This window comes from Ambystoma mexicanum, chromosome 6p, assembly GCF_040938575.1.
Source record: "Ambystoma mexicanum isolate Mex_15411 chromosome 6p, UKY_AmexF1_1, whole genome shotgun sequence".
Taxonomy (NCBI): domain Eukaryota; kingdom Metazoa; phylum Chordata; class Amphibia; order Caudata; family Ambystomatidae; genus Ambystoma; species Ambystoma mexicanum.
Window position 1 is genome coordinate 1,353,406,991 of NC_090935.1, and position 25,714 is coordinate 1,353,432,704.

The window sequence follows — 25,714 nt, forward strand, 5'->3', positions numbered from 1 at the left end:
GTATTCGCCGCCACCAGCAAGGTCTAACAACAGAGATGCAAATCCATGGGGCCTTGAAATGCTAATCAGGCTGCCCACGGCCAGAGGCTTTTGGTGTACCCACAGCTGTCATCTACACATGACAGGGGAGGGTAGCACTGGTAAGCTGTGTCCTCCCAGAGTACATGATGAAAGACGACCGCGAGAAGGTAGTAGAACGCTGCAGACAAGAAACAGAAGCAAGGGCAATACCGAAGGCTACAAGAGCCTCAAAAAGGAATCCCACAGCCCAGAATACGCGACCCGACAACGAAGGTACACAGGTTGGTGAGAAGTAACAGGCGATCTGGATAAGCTGGTAAAGGCACAGAAAGGAACGAATAATAGTCAGAACATTTTGGTCTAATACACAGAGAAATTAAGAAAAGCAGGGTTGTAGATACCCCAGTAAGTAATGAATGCAAGATAAGTAAACGCAAGGCAAGAGAAATCATAGCTTGGCAGGAGAACCAGGCTATTTTGAACAAAAATTGCGAGTCTGGGACCCGCACCCAAACAAGTAGAATACATAAGGGAGTCAGAGACTACACACGAAAGCATGTTTGAAAACAAGGAACAGCGCATTTGGCAGGAAAGTAAACCAAACAAACTCAAACTTACATTGTGAATCTGGGACCCACATCTAAAGGAGAGATCAAGGATCGAAAGGTCTGAAACCCTAAGTGTAAATCAGAAGCAACAGTGGCTGTAGCCCTGTATGAGAAAGAAGGACAGTACATGAGAGAACAGGCAATACTTGGCAGGAGAGCACACCAAGATCCCTCAAGTATTGCAAGTCTAGAACACGCACCCAAATCAAAGACTGCAAACCAAAGGTTTTGGACCCTACGACTGAGAAAGTGTTTCACTTTTCAGTGAAACCATTATGTTTTTATTAACCAACATATTTGAAAGACATTTATCCTTTTGAAGTCTAGGGAAAAAGAGCAACATCTTAGTATTGAAACATATTCTTGAACATTGTTTTTGAATCCTTTGGAAGGCTGTCTGGCTGAGAACATTTGTGTTGCCTTGACAAACACTGTTTTCTTTAAATCAAGGTCACCCTTGCATCATTTCCCTGGACATCTTCAGGATAACGTCTCTGTCCCTATAATTCAACATTCTTGTGATAACTGCACGTGATGGGGCACCGGGTCACGGTCTTGGGGTGAGAGTGCAATGTGCTCTTCGACAAGGAATTGTGTTGTAAAGGCTGTGGAGCTGAAGAGGGTCTGCAGGAGTGCTTCAATAAAGGGATCCATTGTGCCTTTACATGCTGACTCGGGTACTCCAATTATTTGTACATTGTTACGGCTTGAACGCGATTCTGGGTCGTCACATTAGACTTAATTTTGACAAGCTGTTTTAAGGGTCACAATGTCGGTCATGCTGGCCAAATGTGTCTTCAGTAGCACTGATTCTCGTTTACGCTTCGGTAATGCGCCCACTTTCTTTTTCCAGTTTTGGTTTGAGAGATCCCATTGTTGTCACAATGTCGTTGAGTTTTTTGTTGATCGCCATGAATCTGCTTTGCATAGCATTAAGGAGGTGATCATCCCGTGTATTTGCTTCTGTTGGTTCTCCCCGTTCCAGGCTGGTTGCAGGCGCGGCTTCCGCGGTTGAGAGTCGGGGGCCCGTGAAGGAGTCCATCTGGCCCTTCTTCTTATTTGCTCCCTTTGTCATGTTGTTAGTTATTATTGAGTAAATAGATGAACTTCCCTCAAGGGCCTCATTTGCTAGTCCAGTTGCCCTGGATTGCCGGCTACTTGTCAATTTTGTTTACAGTATATTGAGTCATCGTGGCACCAATGCGCTGTTTGTCGCAAGCCAATCCGTCTCATGTGGGATTGTCGCTCGATGTGTCCGCCCCACCACACCTCGGTTTTTGTGTTTAGAGTTCCAGTGAGGGGAAGCCACCAAATGGGTAAGGCTAATGTGATCACGGTCGTGCCCGCCCTGCTTCACGAGCTTAAATAAGTTTGCCTGTCCGCCCAGCAATCACACAGTAAAACAGGGTGGAGCTATACTGAATGGACCACCGTGGTCGCCATCCAATTTATCTGTCTCTACATGGCCATAACCCAAAGCAGGGTTATCCGGCTGCTGAGTCTTGTACCTCGTTCATGCAGGGGATTCAGGGATTGCTGGTGGCGCAGGATGTCTGATCCCTGCACAGGTGCTTATTCTGTTAAAGCTGAATTTGAAAAATATCTGAGTGGGTGCTGGGGGCAGACTACACCAATAACTATCGTACAGGCTTGAAGGCAGCTATCCGAAGGAGTAGGAGCCCAGACGACATATGACACGAGTGCAATATCCGCCACTATGCATGAGGGTCTAAGGCATTTGGTAGGTTAGGTCCTCCTGTTTTCCATTGTTTTGCAGGACAGTCCAGCCCAATTGTATGTACCAAAGGAGATTAGTGGTGGCGCCTCAGTTGGGTCTCATGAAAGTGTAAGGTTGCTGCCTGTGAGACAAGCCCCCATGAGAACGCATAGCTTGGAGTCCATGCAGTCTCTCCCGTTGGGTCCCATGTGGTCTGCCGCCCCAGGAGCTGTTGTGCTGTGATATTGTGGTTCAGACCAGCCCCCTGGGGAGGGCGATCAGGCCAACTGTCTTTGTTTGAATGGAGATGGAGGAGTGGGTTGCCTCGCTTCAGCTCGGTGGGCTCCCTCACTGCAGCGGGATGTTAACACATAGATACAGTCTCCGTCAACGTGCAATGGCTGCTGATATAATCACAGGGGCACCCATTATGCCGCGTCCGATCCGGGGACCGGATGGATTCGTGAGATTCACTCACTGTTTAGTCGTGGGGATAGCCGTTGTCTCCCCAATTCGCATTGTGGCTTGGTCGTCAGTGCCAGCTGCAGGCCGTTCCGCCCCGCAGTCCAGGGGGAGCGGTCCGGGCCGCGCCTCAGCAGCGGTCTACGGATGTAAGCGGGCGCATCCACAGGGACACGGGTCGTTCCTGCTACATGCAGGGTATATTTGTGGGCCGCCGGTGCGCATGCCCTGCACGTTCCTCAGCGCATCGGAACAGGCTCCTTGCACCCCTCTGGAAGCCAGGATAGCCCACAGCTGTACACCACAGCGCGACAAGTTGAAGTGGCGGTCGCAGAGCACAGAGGTGCTCGAGGAGTTTCAAACAAGGCCAACTGGAACACAACTCCTTTATCTTCCTTCCGAGCCGTCAGTGATACGTTCGGCAGGCACGCCGAAAGATCACTGTCCGCAGGATTAATATCAGAGCCGCAGCTTTGTTAGTAGGTGGCCATTTCCTGGCTGCTCAACAGCGCCCCCGCCACAGTGTATTTTTTTTTTTTAACAGTGCTTTGTTTTGTTCTTGGTTTCGTCTTTTGGTGGTCTTGTTGGCGGGATTCCTTGTTGCTTGCAGGATGTGTGGTGTGTTCAGCAGGGTCTGTTTCATCATTGTGTAGATCTTCTAGGTTTCGTATTGGGTTCCTGACTTCTTCTGGTTCCTCTTCTGTATCTCGTTGCAGTTGCTGTTGGTGCCCTAGAATTTTGGTGATATTATATGAGCAAGGGTGTCGTTTTCCCTCTTGTTCCTTCTGGATATTTCTGGTCTTTCCCTGTGCAGTGCCGGTATCTTGTTGGAGCGTCTAGCATCGTTGGAGGTTGTGAATTGGTGCACCTTTGCGAGGTATGGTCTTAGGTATTAAGATGGTTCCCTTCTTTTGGAATTTCTTACATTTTCCGTCAAGCTTATGTGTGTGTGTTCTGTTGTCATGTCTACGTTTGTTGGTGTGGCTCCATTTGACTTATACTTTCCCCTAGTTTTCTCTCGCATCATCCCGTTCTGTGTTGTGGCATATGTCCTTTGGAGTCTACTAGTTTAATGGGTTAGCGTTGTTAATTTCAGTCGCAAAGGTCCTTGCCCGCCAGCAACACTTTTCTGAGTTTTGTTTGGGTTGTAGTCGTCCTTCGGCTTCATTGTGGTTTTTGGTGGTCTGTGGTTCTGGATGAGGGGGCGTTGGCCAGGGGAGGGGTCTCATGGTCTGATAGCTAGCAGATAGTATAGGGGGGATTTGAGGCAGAGGTGGATGGTGCTTCCTGGGTGTGTGCTTTGGGTGTCTTTATCCTTTGGGCTAATTATCCCTAGCGGTCCTTAGATTCTGAGTAGTGTGGGGTATGGTGGAGTACCTAAGGTTGTGTTCCCTTAATATGCAGAGACTTAGTTCTGCTGTTCTTTCATTCGTAGCCTAGCTGTAACGCTAGAGTGCTGCTCGGCTGGAACCAATAGAGACGGTAGAGCACTGGGAGCTGGGAGAACGGTGCTGGAGGGGAGGATGTCTAGATTTCTGGAGAGAGGGAAAAATGCCTAAATCTCAAACACCACAGCAGATCAAAAGCACCTAGATTATTTATTTATTACATTTGTTAAACGTCCAAACCCGGAGGTATCACGGCATAGTTACAGACATCTTGGCATTAGTTTGGAGTATTCAAATACAAACATATGAATGGACAGTGATACAAGACAAACATTATTGAATAAACTTTCGGCATACATAGGTTGAAACAATACAGTCATAATCATATTCCGGAGGTGTCTTTCTGGGCCTTAGAGGGCAGACTAATGTTGGTTGGTTTGTCAGTTAGCTAAAATAGGTTAAATAACGAGGTTTTCAGTAACCTTTTGAAGCATTGGAGGGATGCCTTGTTTTTAATGTTTAAAGGGAGGGAGTTCCAGTGTTTGGGGGCCATAACTTGGAAGCTGCTACCCCCTGTTCTGGTACTTTTGTAACGCAGAACCACAAGCAGCGAGGTATTATTAGATCTTAGCACTCTGTTGGATTCTTCTTTGCTTATGGAATCATTCATGTAGATAGGGGCTGTTTTGGCAAGGCATTTGTGGGCGATACATAATGCTTTAAAGATGATTCTAGCCTTGCTGTGTAGCCAGCGGGTCTCCCTCCTAATGTTAGAGATATGGTCGGATTCTTTTATTCCTAGGGCTGCACATAATGCTTTGTTTTGCATTAATTGTAGTTTGCCTAGATTGGTGTTGGTCGTCCCTAGTAAGAGAGTGTTGCAATAATCCAACTTCAATAAAATCAGAGCCTTGGCCAGTATAATGCAGTTTGTGGGTGGGAGGAACTGGCGGCTTAAGGCAATTAGTTTGGACGTATATGATGTGGATGACGAGAGTGCGCTTATGTGTTTCGTCATGGTAAGGTTGGCATCTAGGTACACTCCTAGAGTTTTTACCTGTTTCAGTACTGAAATCAACGTGCAGTCAATGTTGATTGATGAGCAGTCGGAGTGGAGGGCACAAATTTTAGTTTGGGAGCCCACAATGAGAATCTCACTATTCTCATTATAGGCAGAACCTATTCAAAGCCATCCAATTTTGAATTATAGCATACATTTTATTGATGGTCAATGTGTCCTGGTCATAGTTACCTGAGATTGGTATGAGGATCTGGGTGTCATCTGCAAAGTTGGTTTAGATGACACCCATATCGTCGAGTGCCGAGAAGAGAAGCTTTGTGTATGCATTATACAGAGTCATGAGAGGCATGACTCTTGGGGTACCCCGATGGGGACTAGTATGGGGTCATCAGCTACTTTAATGATGGAAACTCTGGACGTACGTTCGGCTAGAAAGGATTTAACCCAAAGTGTGGCATTTTTAGAAAAGCTAAAATCATTAGCTAGGGTAGTACATAGTTTATCATGATCCACAAGATCAAATGCTGCAGATAGGTCTAACAGCAGTAATATGCAGAGTTTCCCTGAGTCCCTGATGGTGTCCATCTGTATTTTCAAATCAAGGAGTGCTGTTTCCATGCTATGGTTGGGCCTAAATCCAGATTGTCTGATGTCAAGGAGCTGGTTTTGTTCAAGATGGGCTTGGATTTGTGAATATGCTATTTTATCTATGATCTTGAGTAGGAATGGGACCGCAGTTATTGGTCGGTAGTTCGTGGGCTCTGTCGGGTCAAGGACGGGTTTTTTCAGAAGTGGTGTGACCCAAGCTTCTTTAATACTGTCCGGAATCATGTTTGAGTTAAAGGAGGCATTAACAAAATCGGTAATAATAGGGGTGAGGGTGAAGGCACATAGTTTAACTAAGTGGGCTGGGAAGTTATCCCCTTTGCAATTGGAGGCTTTTCATTTGGAAATAGTATTTGTCACTAATTCTTGGGTCACTGGGGTAAAGTGGAATAGCAGGTTAGCATTGTCGTTGGATTTTGTGAGGGTGGTATTAGGGACTTCTTTTTCAGCTAATATTTTTCTTTTTGTGTCTATTTTCTTTTGCAATAATGTGTTTTTAGAGGCTAGCGCATCTTGAATGGTGGTACACCATACTTTGCTGGAGTTAGCTGAGGTGGCAATTGGGGTTGGATTTTCCAGTTCTCTGAGAATGGCAAAAAGCTCTTTCGAGTTTGACGAGGCGTTGCTAATGAGAGTGCTGTATGCATTACCTTTATGTGTGATAATTGCCGCTTTGTATACTTTGTTTGCAGCTTTAAAAGGCATTGGCTGAGTCTGTGGTGAGAGATTTTTAGTGGACGTGTTCAAGAGATCGTTAAGTTCGCCTTAGCAATACTAACTCGTCATTGAACCAAAAGCTTGTTCTTTTGTCAGCACGTTGCATTTTAGTTATTAAGGGTGCTACCAAATCAATAGTGGAGTTAAGGCACTTGTGGTAGGTGCCTGCAAGGAGACATGGGTTGCCACATGGAACCATATTAGTTGCTAGGGCTTTGCTAAGGATGGGGGCTAAATTCTCAACTGTGAGCTTGCGAATGTTTCTAGTTTCATACGTATCCATTGCCTTGGTCTTGGGAGGGGATATCTCGTTGCAGATGAGGGTGAAGATTACACTGTAGTGGTCCGTCCAAACAAGGGATGTGATCGACTCAATAGCTACCGTAGAGTTGAGTGAGAGTATCCAATCCAGTGTTCGGCCTTTGATGCGAGTGGGGGCATTTACAAGTTGTATGACATTCATATCTTTAAGTGCAGTATGTAAGGCATCTGCTTTGTGGTCTTGCTCGTCATTAAAACCAAGATTCGGGTCACCAAGGATAATGCATTTAGTGTTTGGTTTGATGTACGGAGCTAATAGTAGAGGTAGGTCTACGTAGGGTTGGGTGTTGGTATTAGACTATCTGTAAATCACCACAAAGTTTATAGTGGTTTTCTGAGTAGCAGAGAATTTGACTAGGAGGAGTTTGTAGCCTTCTATATCTTCAAGAGGGCAAGATCTTAATTGTAAGTTAGTCTTAGCTATAATGGCTACACCACCTCGAGTATTAGATCTGTCTGTCCTGAGGATGATGTAATCTGGTGGGATGGCGAGAGCTAGCAGTGGTCCAGATGCTTAGTGAAGCCAGGATTCTGTGATTACTACGAGGTCCAATTGTTGTTCAATAATAAGGTTATGTATCTCAATGGCGTGGGCTCTAGTGACCGGGCCTTGATAAGGGCTCCTTTAAAATTAACTGGAGGCTCAATTTCGAGTGCAGTGGTGGTAGTCAGAATCTGTGCATCTGAGGAGCTGGCAGAATGTCTGGTAATCACTCCCACTGGTGTCTTGTGATGTTTGTTATGAGGGTGGGGCATTAGGCTTAGACTGCTTGGGCATAGCTATGGCTGGATTGTGGTGTTGAGTTGCCTGGATAGCAGGAAAAAAGACTAACATTTCAAAACCACCTGGATTCGAGTTTCCTGGATAGAGAGAAAGTGCCTTGGTGTCAGACACAACAGCAATTGCAAAACACCCAGATTTGAGATTCCTCGATAGAGGCCTAAATGCCAGCTATGGCTAGCATTTAACTGCAGACGATGTGCAGCAGACTACAAGCATTTTGGTAATAGGTGGAACAGTTTAATAGGGAGCAATAATGGTTGTTCCCCCTGCCAGCACCTTGCTTACCTTGTCAGTCGCTACTGGTTGATCGGTGCGCTGCAGGGTGCGCTGCAGGATCCACTGGCGAACAGTGGCAAACAGGATCTGGAGCTGCCCTTTGCCTCGGGGCCCTTAAACGGAGGGGCTGCATGGGCAGGGCACTGCTCTAGGAAGGTGTATTCAAAAGGAGTAGTCCGACCAATCACGGGTGGAGGGAGGGCCCAGAGGGGATGCCAGGAAGCGGCTTCCTCACTGCTACAGAGGGATGTCGGAAGGCGCTCTGATGTGCCGAACTTACAACTAAATAACCCAAATGTGGATGCCAGGAGCAAAGGCTCAGCAGCACTTACCCTGTGGCCAACAGGTCGCCAATAGCAGCCAAGATAAACACTGCGAGGTCGCTAGACCCTCCGTTCCTGCAACAACAGGCCTACTAACCAATCAGCATGTGGAAGGTGGGAGGATAAGTTAGGAATGGGGAAGCTCTGTGCAAGGGAGCGGGAGGGGGCTGAAAAGCACTGGGCCGCTGAACTGACAACTAAATATCCCAAATGTGGATGCCTGGGGAAGGGGCTCAGTAGCACTTACCCTGTAGCCCACGGGTCAGATTGCAGTGGCAAATCCCAATGTGAGTATTTTATAAGTGATTAAAAATAAGTTTAAAATGGAAAATAGAAATGTTTTTGCAATTATTTATTTGCTCCTAGTTATTCATACACATTAAAAGATACAAGTTTACTTCTTTCGACTAGGCAGGAATAATAGTTTCATCCTGTGCACTAATGGGCCACACATACCATTGAGGTGTGTAGGTGAAAGCAGGAGAATACAATTCTACATGTCTGGTTCCTATTTTTTTTTTGAGGTATTTGTACTACCTATTTTTATTTTTTTGAGAGTATTTCCCTATTTTTATGGAGTAACAATGTCCAATACACCCCTTATCTGTAGAGCTGCCTGCATTAGTGTTTCTCCTCAATGAAAACCCACAGTTATATGTCTCACTCGCCTCTACACGTCAGCAGGGTCTCTTTCCTTGTCAGTACTTCTCACAGCGGAAAAGGCACTTGTCGGTAGGCGCTCGGGACCTCTTGCTCCTCTCTTCTTTCGGGTATCGGCATTGGTTGTTGGGCGCCAGCCACGAAGATGGTTGGCTTTTCCTCCTCTCCTTCCCCTTGACCGGAGCCGCTTGCTTGGTCAAGGTATTGCCCTCCAGCCTCCCGCTAGCGCGTTTCTCACTCGGGACGCCGCTGCTGGCTCTGGGACTCGACGTGGCTTCAAACCTCCAGGACGTCAGTGCTCTATGGGCTTGCCTCTGCGTAGCACTTGCTCTCGTCCCAGCAGGGCAGTTCCTCCTCCATTTACAATTCGTTCTCTTCTTATTTGTAATTAGAATCAATTAAATGATGTCCGTCTTCCGGGATCATGGCACTCAGGCGAGGATCACCATTACCTGAAGCCAATAGAGTCAAGGAAGAATCTTCTTTCTTGAAAGTTTTAACAGGGAATTGTGAGGGTGCAGAAGGAAGGCTCAGACACAATAATGGCATGTTTTTGGGCAGAAACTTTTATTATATGAAAAAGGGCTGGAAAAATGCCCCTCTGTCCCTAAAACTAAAAGGGGTTGCCATGTTTCTACGAAAAGTAATTGTCTGAATGTCCAAATTATAAAGTCCATCCCTATTGTGTCTCAAAAAAACTTTTTCTGTCCCTAACACTAAGAACATAAATCAACTGTGCAAGGATGATCTCTTCCGAAAGTAAAACTGTTCTTTGTGGTTCAAAACAACAGAAAAGTTCCCAGTCTCTTGGATTAAAAGTGACATAAATAAAGAAACGTTCAAACCTAGGTCTCCAAAGTTGGGGGTTGTGATCCTTTCCCCTAGATTCCTTATTACAGTGTTCTTCTCATCTTGAGGTCCCTCAGGCCTGTACTTGCTTCTACAAATGCCAATAGGCAGTACACAATAATATCCTCCTTATGCTTCCATTTATCTTACCAACTTGGCACACTCCCTTTGCCAAGTGTGGGAGTTTTTGCACTGTATTTTCTTATTTAGGTGCGGTCCTAGACTCACAATATAACCTCTTAGTTCACTCTCCTACCAAGCAGTTATCCTTTCATGAAACTTCTCATTTGGGAGCGGCCCCAGTCTCGCAACATTCGATCGGGTTTACTCTCCTGCCAAGCATTTGTCCTCTCATGCACCGTCCCTCTATGGGTGCGTGTTCCAGACTTGTAACATTCAGAGTTGCTTGGTTTACTCTCCTGTCAAGTAACAGTTCCAACATAGGCTCCCTCTCCTTGGGTGTGGATTCCAGACTTGCAATATTTGGTTTGGCTTTGTTTCAGGTTCTCCTATGGGTGTGGGTCCCAGACGTTCACTCTGTTCCCAGGGTCCCAGACCCTCTTTCTGCAGCCTCCAACTTCACCCCTTTGCTCCCCTGGACCTCCTGCACCACTCGGGTAACCCACATACCTTTTTGCTTCCCAGTGGAAGGTACCAGTGTTTCGAGTGGCTGCAGCTTCTCTGGAGGCTCTGGTCACGTTCAGGGCTTCATTGCAGGCGGCAGCAGCTTTTCTGGCATCTGCTTCTCCCAGCGGTGCATCCTCTCGGTAGGGTTTCACTGGTGCACGGGATGCCGGGAGGTTCCAGGCGGCAACAATGTGAGCAGTCTTGGCTTCTGGGACCTTGTTCACGTTCTCCTCCTCTTCCGCTCTCAGCTTCCCTCCAGCTGGCTCTCCTCCTTCTCGCTGTGGCATGGCTTGCCAGTTTCCTGCTTGGAGGATCGTTTCTCTTTGCATCTCAGCTGTCTCATGTTCAAGCTCCCACGTTGGCAAAGGGAGTTGCTTTGGTCCAATCACATTCGTTTGGAAACTAGAATGCTCATTCTGCTTCCAGATAGTGATCCTCATCATCTTCTTTTCAGTACTTGCATAGAGTCAGTCAGATGTAACATATTTGGTATATTCTAAGGTTTGAAGCTTGTAAAGTATATTAGATGCACTAACCTGACTAAAACAGATATTGGACTTGTCGAAAGAAGGGAGGGGAAGACTGAACATTGGGGAAGGGGTTAAGTGTCCTAATTGGGAGGGCATACCGCGTTTTCTGAACATTATTGTACCCAATCCCATAAGGGGGTTCCACCCCAATGTGATCCTCCCTCGGCGCACCACCCCCAGGGGGACTATTGTACTGTGGATGCAACGCTTTGACCCCATGGGAAAGGTCTCTCCCTAGGGAAAAAGAGAGGACACCCTCAGATTCATCACAGAATAGCACAGTTTTTCCGAGACTCATATATGCATAAAGGGTGCTTTGGACAGGGAGTTCCATACTGGAATGGGAGTTCTTGTCCCCAAGAAGGGGTAGAGGTCACTCCCAGCGAGTTCCCACTTATCCAGAACCCTAGGGAGGATCTTGCATGGCGGGATCACCTCCCGAGCCTCAGAAGGGGTGGCTTCCCTCTGTGGAGAAGGGACGAAACGTCCAGATTCGTCACACATGGCAAACCTTTTTTCTTCAAAAGAAAACATGATTTAAAGAATAGGTTTGTAGGTTTTTCAAACAGGCATGGGGACCTTGCCAACTGCATTGGGAATATGAGATGGCCGACTATAAAGTAATCATGTAAATTCTCTTATTTGACAGAAAATCACAGAACTACCAATGGTACTTTTTCTTTTTTTGTATTCATTGTGCACATTCTTTCCCACAACAATAAAAAAAGGAACAGATTAGCCGTCTGTAGCTGCCTTGTTGAAGTTGTTTAAGGCTGGCTCTTATCATTGTGATTTCTATGTTGTTTAAAGCCTGCTATGGGAGTCTGGGGTGTGTTTCACTGCTGTGAAGTGGAATAATGGGCTGTTTGAGGGAGAGGACGGTGACTAGAACCCATGTGGCAATCCCATTTCATGCTTTAACAGAACTTACTTTTTCTAGTCAATCTTACTCTGCTCCCAGTTTTGAAACAATTTATCTAGGGAAAATACTGTCATCTTTGTCCTGGTGTTTATTTAAGTTGCATTAGGAGTGTGTGCCAATTACAATGCACTCATGGACATTTTATTAACATTCGTTTTCATTTATATACTGACGGGATCCCTGACGTTTTCCTCATCACCGGAGAAGTAGGTATATTTTGCTCGGCCCAGGTACATTACTGCTCACAAGTATGGCATAACAGACACTAACGCTAGTACTGCCTTGCTTACTGTGAAGGCATCATGAAGTAGACAGACAACAGGTGCAAGTTTGGTTCACAGAGGTTTTTATTAACTTAAAAGGCAGGATGGAGTAAGGCCTAACTTGCCCTATGGTTAGATGGGATTTCCCTACCTAAAGAAAACGAAGGATAGCCTGTGTCAGGAAGTCCAAATCAAATTTCTGTCTGTGTCCAAAACCTATACTTGCCCCACAGCTAACTGTATACAAGGTGTAGGGATGTCCGCATCAAAATGTGTGGTGTTCAAAATAAAGTCCAGAGCTTCTTCCAGCTCTTGGCTTGTAATTAGCTTCCCTTTCCCCAAGTTCAAAACAGTTCACAAGGCATCGGTGTTGCCTTCCCTAAAAGTTCAAATCTTCCAACTTTTCAACAAAAGACAACAAAACAACACAGTTCCTTAGGACACTTCCTGGCTCTTTAAATATTGGCACTTTTCCTTAATTCACATAGGCAGTTCCTTTGAACTTCAAAATCACATAAGAGATTGTTGACAAACACAAGCTTGTTTATGGAGGCCTTCAGTGGCTTTTCCATACAGGGCCCTCGGTCTAGGCGCATTTGTCAGACCACACAGTCCACCAACTACAGGTCACGCAACCGATACCCCTTCTTGACTGCTTTCCATCAACACCGTGCCACTGCTTCCATTCGACAATGATGTTTGCTTTATTCACCTGTGTCACACTTTCCTGATACTCTATAGTATCTTAGTTGGCCACCATGCACTTATTACACTTTCTTATATCCTTATGACTCTAGACCATGGGTGCACAACATACGGCCCGCGGGCCAGTTGCGGCCCGCCATGCCCTTTTGACCGGCACGCGAGGCGCAAAGACTTTCCTAATGGAGGGCGGCCGCGGGCCGCCCTCCATTAGGAAAGTCTTTGTTGTCTTCCGGGCCGGTGAAAACACTGGCCCTCATTGGCTCAGCACACACGCACCACGTCGCTCCTACGAGCCACGTAATGCGTGTGTGCTGCACCAATGGAGGGCCAGCACTACGGCTGGCGTGGTCCATAAGGCTTGATGCCGGAAGGCATTTCAGCCTTGGACCACGCCAGCTGTAGTACGATTCCAGCTTACCTGCCGCTTACCTGCCTGCCTTCCAGCACGTCTCCGGTAAGTGGTCCGTTTGTGTTTGTGTTGCTTTATGTTTGTGTGTGTATGTTGCGGGGGGTGTGTGTCGGATGTGTATGAATGTTTGTATTTGAATGTATTTTGTGTGTATGTTGAGATGCGGGGGTGGGGAGGTGTGTCGGATGTGTATGAATGTTTGTGTTTGAATGTATTTTGTGTGTATGTTGAGATGCGGGGGTGGGGGGGTGTGTCAGATGTGTATGAATGTTTGTGTTTGAGTGTATGTTGAGATGCAGGGGTGGGGGGGTGTCGGATGTGTATGAATGTTTGTGTTTGAATGTATTTTGTGTGTATGTTGAGATGCGGGGGTGGGGGGGTGTGTATGAATGTATTTGAATGTATTGTGTGTATGTTGAGATGTGGGGGGGTGTGAATGTTTGTATTTGAATGTATTTTGTGTGTATGTTGAGATGTGGGGGGTGTGTGAATGTTTGTATTTGAATGTATTTTGTGTGTAGGTTGAGATGCGGGGGTGGGGGGGGTGTCTGATGTATATGAATGTTTTGATTTGAATGTTTTTTGTGTGCTGAGTTGGGGGGTGGGGGGTTCGGGTCTGTATGGGTGCATGTTTGTGTGTGTGCTGAGTTGGGGGGTTTGGTTGGGGGTGAGGGGGCCATGGGGCATAGTGTTTGGTTGGGGGTGAGGGGCATAGTGTTTGGTTGTGGGTGAGGGGGCCATGGGGCATAGTGTTTGGTTGGGGGTGAGGGGGCCATGGGGCATAGTGTTTGGTTGGGGGTGAGGGACATGGGGCATAGTGTTTGGTTGGGGGTGAGGGCCCTGGGGCATAGTGTTTGGTTGGGGGTGAGGGGGACATGAGGCATAGTGTTTGGTTGGGGGTGAGGGACATGGGGCATAGTGTTTGGTTGGGGGTGAGGGGGCCATGGGGCATAGTGTTTGGTTGGGGGTGAGGGGGCCATGGGGCATAGTGTTTGGTTGGGGGTGAGGGGGCCATGGGGCATAGTGTTTGGTTGGGGGTGAGGGACATGGGGCATAGTGTTTGGTTGGGGGTGAGGGGGCCATGGGGCATAGTGTTTGGTTGGGGGTGAGGGGGCCATGGGGCATAGTGTATCTAGGGTCAATAAAATATATACAAGTTAATTAAACAGGCGAGATACAATAACTAAATAGAAATACATTATAACAATGGAAAATGTGTAGTACAAAATGTAAGTTTGAAATGCAAATAAAAATCGTTGCCCCTCAAAAACATTCTTTTTCCATGTGTTTAGTACAAATTGGGGGTTTAAAAAGCCTCCTGCCACGCCCCGCCTACCGCCCCGCCCACATTTACTTTTCGGCCCACTATAGCCCTCATGTAAGGTACTTTCGGCCCTCTGTCAAAATCAGTTGTGCACCCCTGCTCTAGACAATGCAGGTTTCCTCATAACATGCAGTTTGTTGAACTCTTTTGGCAATTGTCAATGTTCATTTTCTCATAGAGTACAATTCCTTGAATTCTATTGGCTTCAGTCAATACTTGGTTTCTCAGCTAATACAGTTTGTGGCATCAGCCAAATTCGCCACCTTTCCGTCACTCCATTCAATATTCACGAGTGCTCAAAACTTGCTTTCACTCTGTTGAGTATTTATTCAAAAGGTACTTATCATGGCTTTCGTTTCATTCAGTATCCAAAACTACTTTCATTTCAGGCAGACTCAACGGTTTCTGCATACAGCGGTTCTGCGAGTCTCTGCCTGCCACGAGGCAGCTTCTATGGCGGTTCGCCTCTGTGGTGTGCTGGCGTTCTGCGGCTTTGCTTTTCCCATCAGCAGGCTGTCAGCCTTGCGGGTCCTCCGGCTCTCGTCTGCTACACTCCAGCAGCCTAACCTGGACATCAGTCTCCCTCTATGTCCTCCTTCTTTTGCCCCAGCTATGCATTCATCTGTACACCAGCAAGCCTCTCGCCTACTCAACCGTGGCTCCAGCTCTCCCAACTGGTTGCAATCACTCCGACTCGGTCTCCATTGCTGTAAGGCTTCTGCCATCAGGATTGGACCAAAAAGGACTAAACCGCTCACTGCTGAAGCGGTTGTCCTGCCTTCCTCTTGCTGTCCTCCTCCTCGTCTCAGTACCCAATTGAGGTATACATGTATGTACATTATTAGAATGAGGATGTGTTGCTTTATTTGGTCTCTTATAATAATAATAATTTGACATTTATATAGCGCTTCGACCTCGGAAGGATGAAAGGCTGAGTTTGGCCCCGCCGGGATTCGAACCTGCGTTAGCAAGCTCTGCACGGATGTCAAAGTGAGCGCTCTACTCGCTGTGCCACTTGACCGGCAGTAGAGTACACTTGATTCTTGGGGAATGTTTTAGGGGAAAGATAGGGAAAGGGCCGACAATAGCATATGAAGGCTTGTGGGATGGAGGCTGCATTATGAAAAGTAAATGGGGATAACATTTAAGGACGTCCTCACCCCACTCCCTAAATTCTCTCCATTCAGGTGAACGTCCCTCGCATATCCACCCTCAGAGTCAGGATCCAAAAGCGATGTCCTTTCCCTGGCGACCCGAGAGGAGGATTCAGGGGGAGAAGAAGTTAGGACGCCCACCAGCTCCTCACATTACTCAGGCTTGGGGAACCTAGAGAACCCTGCCCCATCTCCTGCTTGCCAGTCCAATAGTGCTATTTGTTTATTACTGTATCCCTCTAACTGCTACATGTGTCCAAGCAACGCATGTTTTTGAGCACAACACTTAAGACCAATGAATATACTAATGTATTCTTTAAAAAATAGAAACAGGATGGTTGTACAGATTTAATTGAACACATTAACAAGTTCAACCATTCAAAGCCTGCCCTTTTTTTTTTTTTAGATAAATACATTGTTCTTAACTCATAAGATAATAAAAGATGTTTTATTCAGTGTGCTGCCTTTATATGGATAGTTCCTCAGGGATACCTACCAGCTCCAAATACAAATATTATGTAAAATGGCAGGTGGAGGCTGGTTTAAATAGATTACATACTCTCTAAAGCATGATTTCGCTGCCCACTGTGTCAGCATACTATGTATCTCAATTGAACAAGTTATTATTAAAAGGACGAGTTATGTCCTATGCTCCTGTTTACTGAGCAGGTTAGTGCTGTGAAGCCCCCCCGCAACCCCACGAGAGTGCAATGCCAATGGGTCAGCAGCAACAAAGTCTCCAGGGCTGGTTCCTTGACGGCTTTGGACTGCCTCGGGGTAAGAAGGCCATTAGCACCCACCCCAGGTTACCAAAGCAGTAACCTGGGGTTTACCAAAAAAAAATACAAATAAAAAATAAGCATATGCATTCATTCATTGAACGAGAAGCTCAAGGCGCCCCGCCCCATTCAATGAATGAAAATGCTTTGCTAAGATGGCCGCAATAGTAGTAGAAGGCAGGGCTCTGTATGAAGCCCCTCATCTATTATCATGGCAGCCAGAAAAGGAAGAGGCAGGGGAGCTGTGCCACAATCATGTAAGTGGGGTTGAGATGATAAACATTTTTTAAAAAGGTAACCGGATGGGGGAATGGGGGTTGGGGGAGAGAGATGGCAGGCTGCAGAGATTTGGCCACCATGCGGCTTGGAATACGGGCTAGATCGGTAGTATCATGCTGCTTTTCAAGACACCTGATTGCCTGGCTCCCAGTTTTGCGAAGACTGGTAAGAAGCGCTATAGAAAACAGACTATTATGTAAAGTTTATTTTTACCATGACCTGTGCACAGTGCCGTTGTACACAGATTCAGAACAAAGTGGGAGGTGAAAGAAAACATCACATAATACCTGGGGACAGAGCCATGTGAGCAATATTTTTGAAGTCTTTTTTGTGGCATACTGGTGTTTATGGAAAAGACTATGTTAAATGTTTTTTAACTGGGCTGGAGTCCTATATTACCCGGACTACTGGCGACCTCACAGTCCATCCAGGAACACACACACACCAAAAGGTCTATAGGATGGTAGGGCTGGATAATAGATAGCCAGATGTCACGCCATTATCTCTGAAAGGGCGGTCACATACATTCTAATATGCCAGGGATCCACAGTGTGGGAAACTGGGACATTTCAGACCGGTCCAGCGCTTTACTTTACCCTGTGACCTTATGGTGCAATTTCTTTCAGAGTATTTGTTATCTTAGTGAGAAACAGGAAATGTTTAAACTTGAATTATTTTGCATTCTGGGACTTTGTTTTCTATTCAGGATGAGGAGTAAAGCCAGAGTGATATTCTTTTGGCTTAACGTGTTTCTATAAGGATTTAAATATTGGCAGGTTGCTTTACTATGTAATTTGTGCATGTATTCGTAATTGCTATAAATCAATATCATTGTAGTCCGTAAAAGCCCAAAAATATTGGTACTATGTATTTTTTTAAAAATGTTTTTATTAGTTTTGTAAACAGTATAACAGCAAGAACATAGCTTACGACAAGTAAGCTTCAACATACCCCCCTTCCTGCCCCCCCTCCCAACTGTCCAAGACCATTAGCGCCAGTTCCGGTGGGCGGTCTGCCCTATCTGTCTGTGTCTTCGCTAGAGGCCACCTCTTCTCTAGGATGGAACAGTGTCACTGTAAGCGCCACCCGTTGCTGTAGGTCTTCGCTGCCGTCTATTCTATGCCTGCTTAGTGCAGTCTCCCAGGCCCCTGTTTCCGCAGCCGTCCATTTACGGAGATCCTCCCACCATACAGTCACGCTGGGGCTGTGGGGGCTTTTCCATTCCATGGCGATGCGCCTCTTAGCTAGAATATACATTAAGTCTTTGAGTTTGCACAAGGGCTTGGCCTTTTTGTGTTTCGTACATCTGCCCAGGATGCACGCCTTTGGTGATTGTACGTCCAGTGTGATGTCCGCTTCGGCTACCTTCGCGCTGATTTGCGCCCAGAAGGACTGCAATACTCGACATCCCCAGAACATATGAGTCATCCCAGCGCAGGGCTTGTTACACTTGGGGCATGAGGTGGCGCTGGCACCCTTGAATTTGGAAATGACTGCGGGGGTGAGGTAAGCTCTGTTTGCACTGCATGCCTGGTTAGACCAGGCGTGCAGAACTCGTGATTGCACTGGCACTGTTATGAGCGGTGCTGGTGCAACCATGCTCCCCACCCCCATTCAGCCCTATGGGGCAGAATGGGGATGGGGACCCGCCCACACCGGCACCGGCGAATGGGAAATTACCGGCCCATTCATCTCATAATGGGCCAGTAATGGCCCATTCGCGGGTGCCGGTAGCGAGTTTATGGCATCAATAAAGGCACGGCTACCGCCAAACTCGTAATGAGGCCCAGAGTCTCCTAACAGTATGATTTATGCGCAATGCAGCTGGCTATGAATCCTGAAAGACCAACTGACAAGTCCAAGCATGCACCACAACACAACTACAGCAATACCATGCTGGCCATTTCCATCAAAAGGTGCATTTTGTATTTAAAAATATTATGTTTTTTTTTTAAGCCAGTCATGTCACTGGTCTAATGTGCATTAAATTGTACCACCCCAAACAAGAAAATGTGCCACGCCCGCACAAAGTCTATGAAGGTAGGTAGAACCAGACGTTCCAGCTTATGTTCTGAAAGCGTACACATTTCTCAAGGGACGATTATGAGAGTGGCTTTCGGCGTAAAGTTACGGCGCATGCGTAGAGCTGCGCCATCTTTGTTGTGGATCCACCATTCACGTTAGTCGCAGACTAGTGTTTAAAAAAAGCATCAGTGTAATCAAACGTAGAATCAAGAGCACTGTTACCTGCACACCAGCCGTAGCTCTGCCGCGGTATCCATGTTGCAACTAAGCTCCTCCGATACCAGTGGATCCTCGGCTTCTCCGTTTTCTTCTTCTTCCTCACTCTGCAGCGAGTAATCCCGAGGCTGCAACGCCTCCCTCCACAGTTTTCCAAACAATCCTACATGGAAGGTTTTGGTGTTCATGTCCTGGACCTCATATTCGGGAACGGTGCACTGCTCCCCTCGATTACACTCATCCCGGCAGCTCTCCTGCATGTTGCTGCTGTGTTTTGAAAACTAAACTACGTCTGAGGTTGGCCAAGCTTCTGTTCATGAAGGGAGCGTGGCCTCCATGCATTGTGGGGTTTGAAGTTTGCCGGCAGCGCTGTTGAGCGAGTTGGTGACGTTTTCCCCCGGCCCTAGAGGGCTCATTGGTTATAGTGCTGGTCACGCGACTTGTAGTTTGAACATACAGATACATCCTTAACACTCCAGCTAAAGTGGTTTAATAAAACCCCAATTATCTACTAGAGTATTTTAGCACTAACATAAATGCTGAAGGCGCTTTTTCTGCGCATTCGGCATGAAAGAAAATGATTACGGCCAAAATACTGAACTAGGTGAGCACTGAGCAGGGGTTGCGGGGGTGTCACTTGGGTGTTTTTCTAATAAGAACACCGCTGCAAAAGCATATTCAGCCCTGTACACTTGACACTACACACATACATGAGGATGTACAGGTTCAGCATTGGGCGCCTACCCTGTCAGGCATACCCCGGTTGAGTTAAGATGATATTTGTAATGCATATGCTTGTAACCATATACAAACTACGAGATCACAAGTGACCTGTTCCACATGCACCTTGTCTGTGTTTTTGAATTACAGGTTATATATTGTCACGATGTAAAGCCACTGGATTACTGACTTGTTAGCCTGAATGAAATGTATATATGGCACAATTTGAGCATTAATATAGGAATAGGTAGGACGTATCTGAATATCACAATCAAACTACGAGATCACAAGTGACCTGTTCCACATGAACCTTGTCTGTGTTTTGAATTACATGTCATATATTGTCGTGATGTAAAGCCACTGGATCACTGATGTCTTCCTGGCTTGTTATTCTGAATGTATATATGGCACAATTTGAGCAATGATATAGGAATAGGTAGGACGTATCTGAATATCACAATCAAAACATGCAAGAACCCTGCCTAGCACCATTATTGGAAAGTAATCCATGCCACACTAGACAAATAGTACCAGGCTAACCCCTTAGTTCGCCGCCGTATGGCTTGCAAACAACACGGCTCCACTGTAGCCTTCAGTATCCATCACGATACGAAAACACTAACCATACACACATGCGCAGTGCGTCCGGCGGTCGCTTATTTATACGCGACACGTCCTTTAATAAGAATACGCATGCGCGGGTGAGCACAACCATTTCCGGAGCACTGCGACGCACTACAGCAAGCGGACACAGGTAAGACCACCGCTCTATTTAGAGCGGCGCTGCCCTTATACCCGACTTTAGAGTCGCGGGAAAGATAGACAGCACACCCCACGTCCTGGGAACCCTTGGGGGCAAGAATAGAAAAGTAGCGCTCAGCACAATCGTTAAATGCACGGCTTTTCAGCCATTTTGCAAACCGATTCATTTCGTAATGGATATGGCACATGTATAATGACCCACATGCAGGGCATCAACTATCAGGGATGGAAAGGACAGTTAGCTCCTCCCAATAGCCCGCATTTATGAATGCAGCTCAAACTGACACGAAAGAAGTTACTCTGTGATAGTTTCTGTAGGCAACTAATGGCCTCCATTAATTTCACAGTGTCACCACGTGGCCATTGACCAGACCACCTTGACTTGGATCAAGACCCAGAAGGCGCACACCTGGCTCCTTCATAGAACAATAGTTCTTCGACATACCTGTGGCACCACGATTCACTGGCTCAGGTAGGACGATATCGCAGCACAACATGTAGGCTTTCTCAACTCCTACATATAGACATCAATATCTGATTTTAGTTTTTCACTTACTTCCATAGATGTCACTCAAAAAGGGTCCGCAAGAGATTGTTCCATGCTCACCGGCCCAGTCCTGAAGACGGCACTAGCACAGCCAACCATCTAGCTCGTGCCAGAAACACCAGAAGTGTCGACCAGATAGATGTGTTATGTAGCCTAACCACATCATAAGTCACTTTTGATACTAACCTTCACCAGTTATTAGCACTGCAATTTGTCAGTCATATGAAGATATAATATGATGGCTTTTATGGCTTTTATGTATACTTCTCCATGAGAAAGGAGTTGGAAATTGGTGACATAAATTCAGAAGCCTATCCAGGCGTTTTATTACTAATTGAAAAATAAATGGTCACATATGAGAATAAATATTGGTGTACTTTGTTTTATAAAAAAGACCAATGCCATAGTCTTTACTGCGATATCACACTACCGGCAAGTGCCATACAGGTGGGGTAGCCTATGTCCCTGTGCTATAAAACATTGTTATATACCCTCATGACAAAGGCCCCCCTCACCAAAAAAGAGGGACACACACACCCCTTGTGATTACATATGGACTCCATACCCCTCCATCATTTCTGCAAACCGCTCACTCTGAAACGGCGCGCCGTTGTCAGAACACAGCACCTGGGGGAATGTTATGCTCACCTGGCTCCCACAGAGGCGTCGATCTGAACTGGACAGCTGCGGTCTCCACCAATGTGACGCGTAGGGCCGAGATGACGGACTGGACTGGCCCACCTAGCTTCGGGGGTAGGCATCATGACAGGGAAACAGTGGGAGTCGAACACCTTATCCATGGCAATAGCCACATGGTCGAAAGCGACCAAGTCCACAAACTCCACTTCCGGATACCTTGAGTACTCATCGACAGCTACGAGGAAATGAGTCCCTTGTGTAGTCGACCCAAAGTCAGCATGGACAACCTCCCAGGGGCAGGTGCCTCTCGGCATGGTCTCGACTTCAGGCTCACGCTGTGCCGGGGATGCAGCCTGGCACCAGACACGCTCTGCCACAAACTGATCCACCTGCCGCTCCATTTCGGAAAATCACACCTTAAGGCGCAGTCGAGCCTTGGTCTTGGTGGCCCCCTGGTGTCCCTGATGGGCCAGTGTCATCACCTCCTGAACTTTGGCCTGGGGAATCACTATCCTGTTTCCTCTTAGTAGACTTTCCATAATTGTTCCAAGGTGATTTTCGCCCTGCTGCATCCGCCCGGCGAGGGCCTCCAACACATATCTCCATGACCTCTCTTGCATTACATCCTTCAGAATTCGGAAACACTCATCACCAGTGGCAGAGTGCCTCTAGCTCCTCAAGGGGCAAAGCATTTGGAGTCGCGGCCTCAACCACCATCTGGACTTGGAGATCCGCCTCGACAGAGCAGGTGTTGGGATCGTCACCCCTCGAGCTCCCCGGGTGGCGGGAGAGGTAGTCCGCCGCATTGTTAGATCCAGGTCTATACACCAGCGAGACCCCGTATTCCATGAGCACGAGCAACCAGCGCTCAATCCTCGCAGGCGGCTTGGATGACGAACCAGCCAGAATGGGAAGTAGCGGTTTGTGATCCGTTACCACCGTTACCAGCCTGCCCAGGACATATAGCCGAAAATGTCTGCATCCCCACAGGACCGCAAGCGCCTCCCGCTCTATCTGGGAGTAGCGCTGCTCCGTGTCCGACAGTGCCTTACTAGCATAAGCGACTGGACGGACATCGCCCTCAGCACCAATCTGCGTCAAGACTGCCCCAAGGCCAAACGGGCTGGCGTCCACAATGATCTCAGACTGGAGAGCGGGGTCAAAGAATGCCATGGCATCGTCCGCCGCCAGGGCTCCTTTAATGTCTTCAAAGGCCGCTTGCTCCAGTGGACCCCACTGCCACACCGTTTCCTTCTTCGTAAGAGTCCTCAGGGGTTCAGACCTGGACGCTAGATTCCTGATGAAGCGCCCACAATAGGTTACCATCCCCAGAAAACTCCTCACCTCCGACACATTCTCTGGTGGTTGGGCCTCCTTAATGTCTTTCACTTTTCGTGGATCCGGGGATACCCCACCCTCCTTAAACACAAATCCGAAAAACTCAATTGTGGGGCGCAGGAATTCACACTTCTCCCGGTGCAGGGTGAGGTCCAACGACTGCAATCTTTCGAAGGTCTTGGCTAGTTTGCGAAGGTGGTCCACCTCGGTCTTGGCGAACACGAGGATATCATCGCTGATGTTCAGTACCTCTTCAAGATCTGCAAGGGCACCCCTTATGATGTTCTGAAAGACCTCAGCCGCCGAAGACACACCAAAACTAAGCCTCTTGTACCTATAGAGCCCTCGTGGGTGGTAAATGTTATGTACCCTGATTCGGAATGGAGGACCACCTGGTGATATCCGGCTCTGAGGTGCAACTTAGAAAAGAAGCGGGCACCTTGCAATTCTGTGATGATATTGTCAATTGTTGGTGTGAGGTGGCGCTCTCTGAGGATGGCTTTATTGGGCAGCCTCATGTCCACACAAATCCTTACGGCATCCGGTTGCTTGGGCTTTCTAGCCACAACGATAGGGGACACCCATGGTGTGGGACCTTCAACCTTCTCGATTATGTCCAGGTTGACGAGGTTGTCAAGCTCTTTATCCACCAGGTCACGCAAGTGGAAGAGCACCCTGCGATATTTCAATGGAATGGGCTGCACCAACTCATCAATGTGCAGCCGCACCGGCTCACCCACCATCTGTCCTATCCCTTGGAACATGCTGGCATACCTATCCAAGAGATCATTAATGTCCTCCAGATATACCGAGCTCACTATTCCAAGGGCCTCTGCCGCAGCACAGCTCAAAAGGGTGTTCTAGCTGATAGGAGTAACATAGAAACGGGCCGTGATCTTCGAGCCATCATTTTCAACTTTTGCCACGAACGCCCCGTCAAGAGGAATAGGGTCAGACCCACCAAAGGTGAATATGCGAGCTTTGGGGGCGACCAGTGCGGGTGGGGTGTCCATCGTCTCATAGTGTCCACGGGCCATGACATTGACGGACGCCCCAGTGTCCACCAGCACAGGGACTGGAGAATGGTTGACAGTGACGATGCACCTTGGCTGTCTCCTGTTTCTCGACCTAAGAGTCTCTATGCTCGAAACAAAAAAATGTTCTCTTCCTCCTCTTCATCATCCCCAGGAGGGGCACCTTCACCCTCCTGGTCAACTTGGGCCACATTTGGTGAGCGTGATTGCAAGAGAAAACCGGAGCGTGTGGGGCCCCTGGGTACCATCACAGGCAAAGAGGCTTTACACACCCGTGCGTAGTGGTCCGCCAGGCCACATCGTCCACAGGTCCTCCCAACGGCCGGACGCTCAGCAGGGTGCGGGAGGTCATACCCACATTTCTGGCAAGCCTCCCCCGCCCCTGTCGCAGAAGGTAGCACCAGACCTTCTGGCACCTCTACCACCACGCCCTACGGCACATACCTCCTCAGTCTTCACTGGCCGTGAACTAGCCTCCATCTTGGATGCACGAGCTTCAGACACCTCGTGACACCAGCTCAGTTCAAGGATGCGAGCAAGGGTGGTACCTGGCTCCCTCAGTACCTGCTGCCTCAACTTCCCCGATGAGCATGCCTGAATGAGGAGAGTCCTAATCATGACGTCAGGATCACCCCATGCGCAAGCCAGGGAAAGGTGCCTGAGCCGACCATAGAAGGTGTCCAAAGTCTCATCCTCTTTCTGGCGAGCCGACAGCATAACAAAACGTTCATAATCAGCATTCGCCAAAGGCAGGAAATGATTGCGGAGATCTACCTTGGCAGCGTCATACAAAGTATCAGCAGGCTGGAGTGACTCAAAAATCTCTTGAACCGCCGGTCCCGCTGAATACAGTAGTGTCGCCAGCTTGCTGTCGTCATCAGTCTCCATCGTCGCCCTGAAATACATGTCCAGGGGATCAACCCACCGCTTCCACCTGGGCCCCATACTAGACGGAGGGCCAGACACATCAATCTCCGGAATGGGCTGAAGCGCTGCAGGAGCACGCATTTGCGCCATGGCACGAGGTGCCAGAACTGCAACAGGCGCAGGCAACGGCGGGGGCTGAGGGGCTTGCTGAGCAGGAGCAGGAGGTTGGGCAGCAGGGGGTTGTTGAACTGCAGGCTTCCATCTCCCTGATCGCCGGGCGCGCTCATGGGTCAAGCGCACAGGCACCCCCACTTGCCACCACAGGGGCCGCAACTCACCCAGCCACTACAGGTATGAGACACACCAGTCCATGATGATGAAGATATTGTCCATCAGCTTTCCAGAGCCACTATAACACAGCACTGCCAAGGATGATGAAGGTGGTGACATAGATGCAGGATACCAAATGTCCCCACTAATGATGATGAAGGTAATGATGAAGATGAAAAGCATTAAAGGGCTCCAAAAATTGAGCAGAGGAGATGAGGAATGAGCAGGCCTTGGCACTTCACCCCCCCTTCTTCCACCACGCTCGACGTAGTTCACCCAAAATTAGCAAACATTACAAATCCTGGGCATGAATGGACAGCACACGCTGCCCACTTGCAGAATATCCACAAATTAGCTTAGGATGTCACTCACGGGCCAAAACGAAGCCTCGTGAAGATTCCTGGCGTGATTCCAAAATGGCCGCCACCGGGTGGGGCCAGTCCGGCCCGCAGCACGGAATGAAGGAGGACCGTCATCTGCTCCAGGAGATA

The 25,714-nt window shown here is 47.8% G+C and overlaps 1 protein-coding gene across 1 annotated transcript in view; it reads right to left on the reverse strand.

The window, feature by feature from the left end:
- The window catches only part of SNAPC3 (small nuclear RNA activating complex polypeptide 3), a 382,446-nt gene extending 363,104 nt beyond the window's left edge, over positions 1-19,342 (reverse strand). The window contains exon 1 of the mRNA XM_069626051.1: positions 18,993-19,342. Coding sequence (XP_069482152.1) covers positions 18,993-19,246 — 254 coding nt within the window. The 5' untranslated portion in view covers positions 19,247-19,342. The remainder of the gene's footprint in view (positions 1-18,992) is intronic.
- Between the last annotated feature and the right edge of the window lie 6,372 nt (positions 19,343-25,714).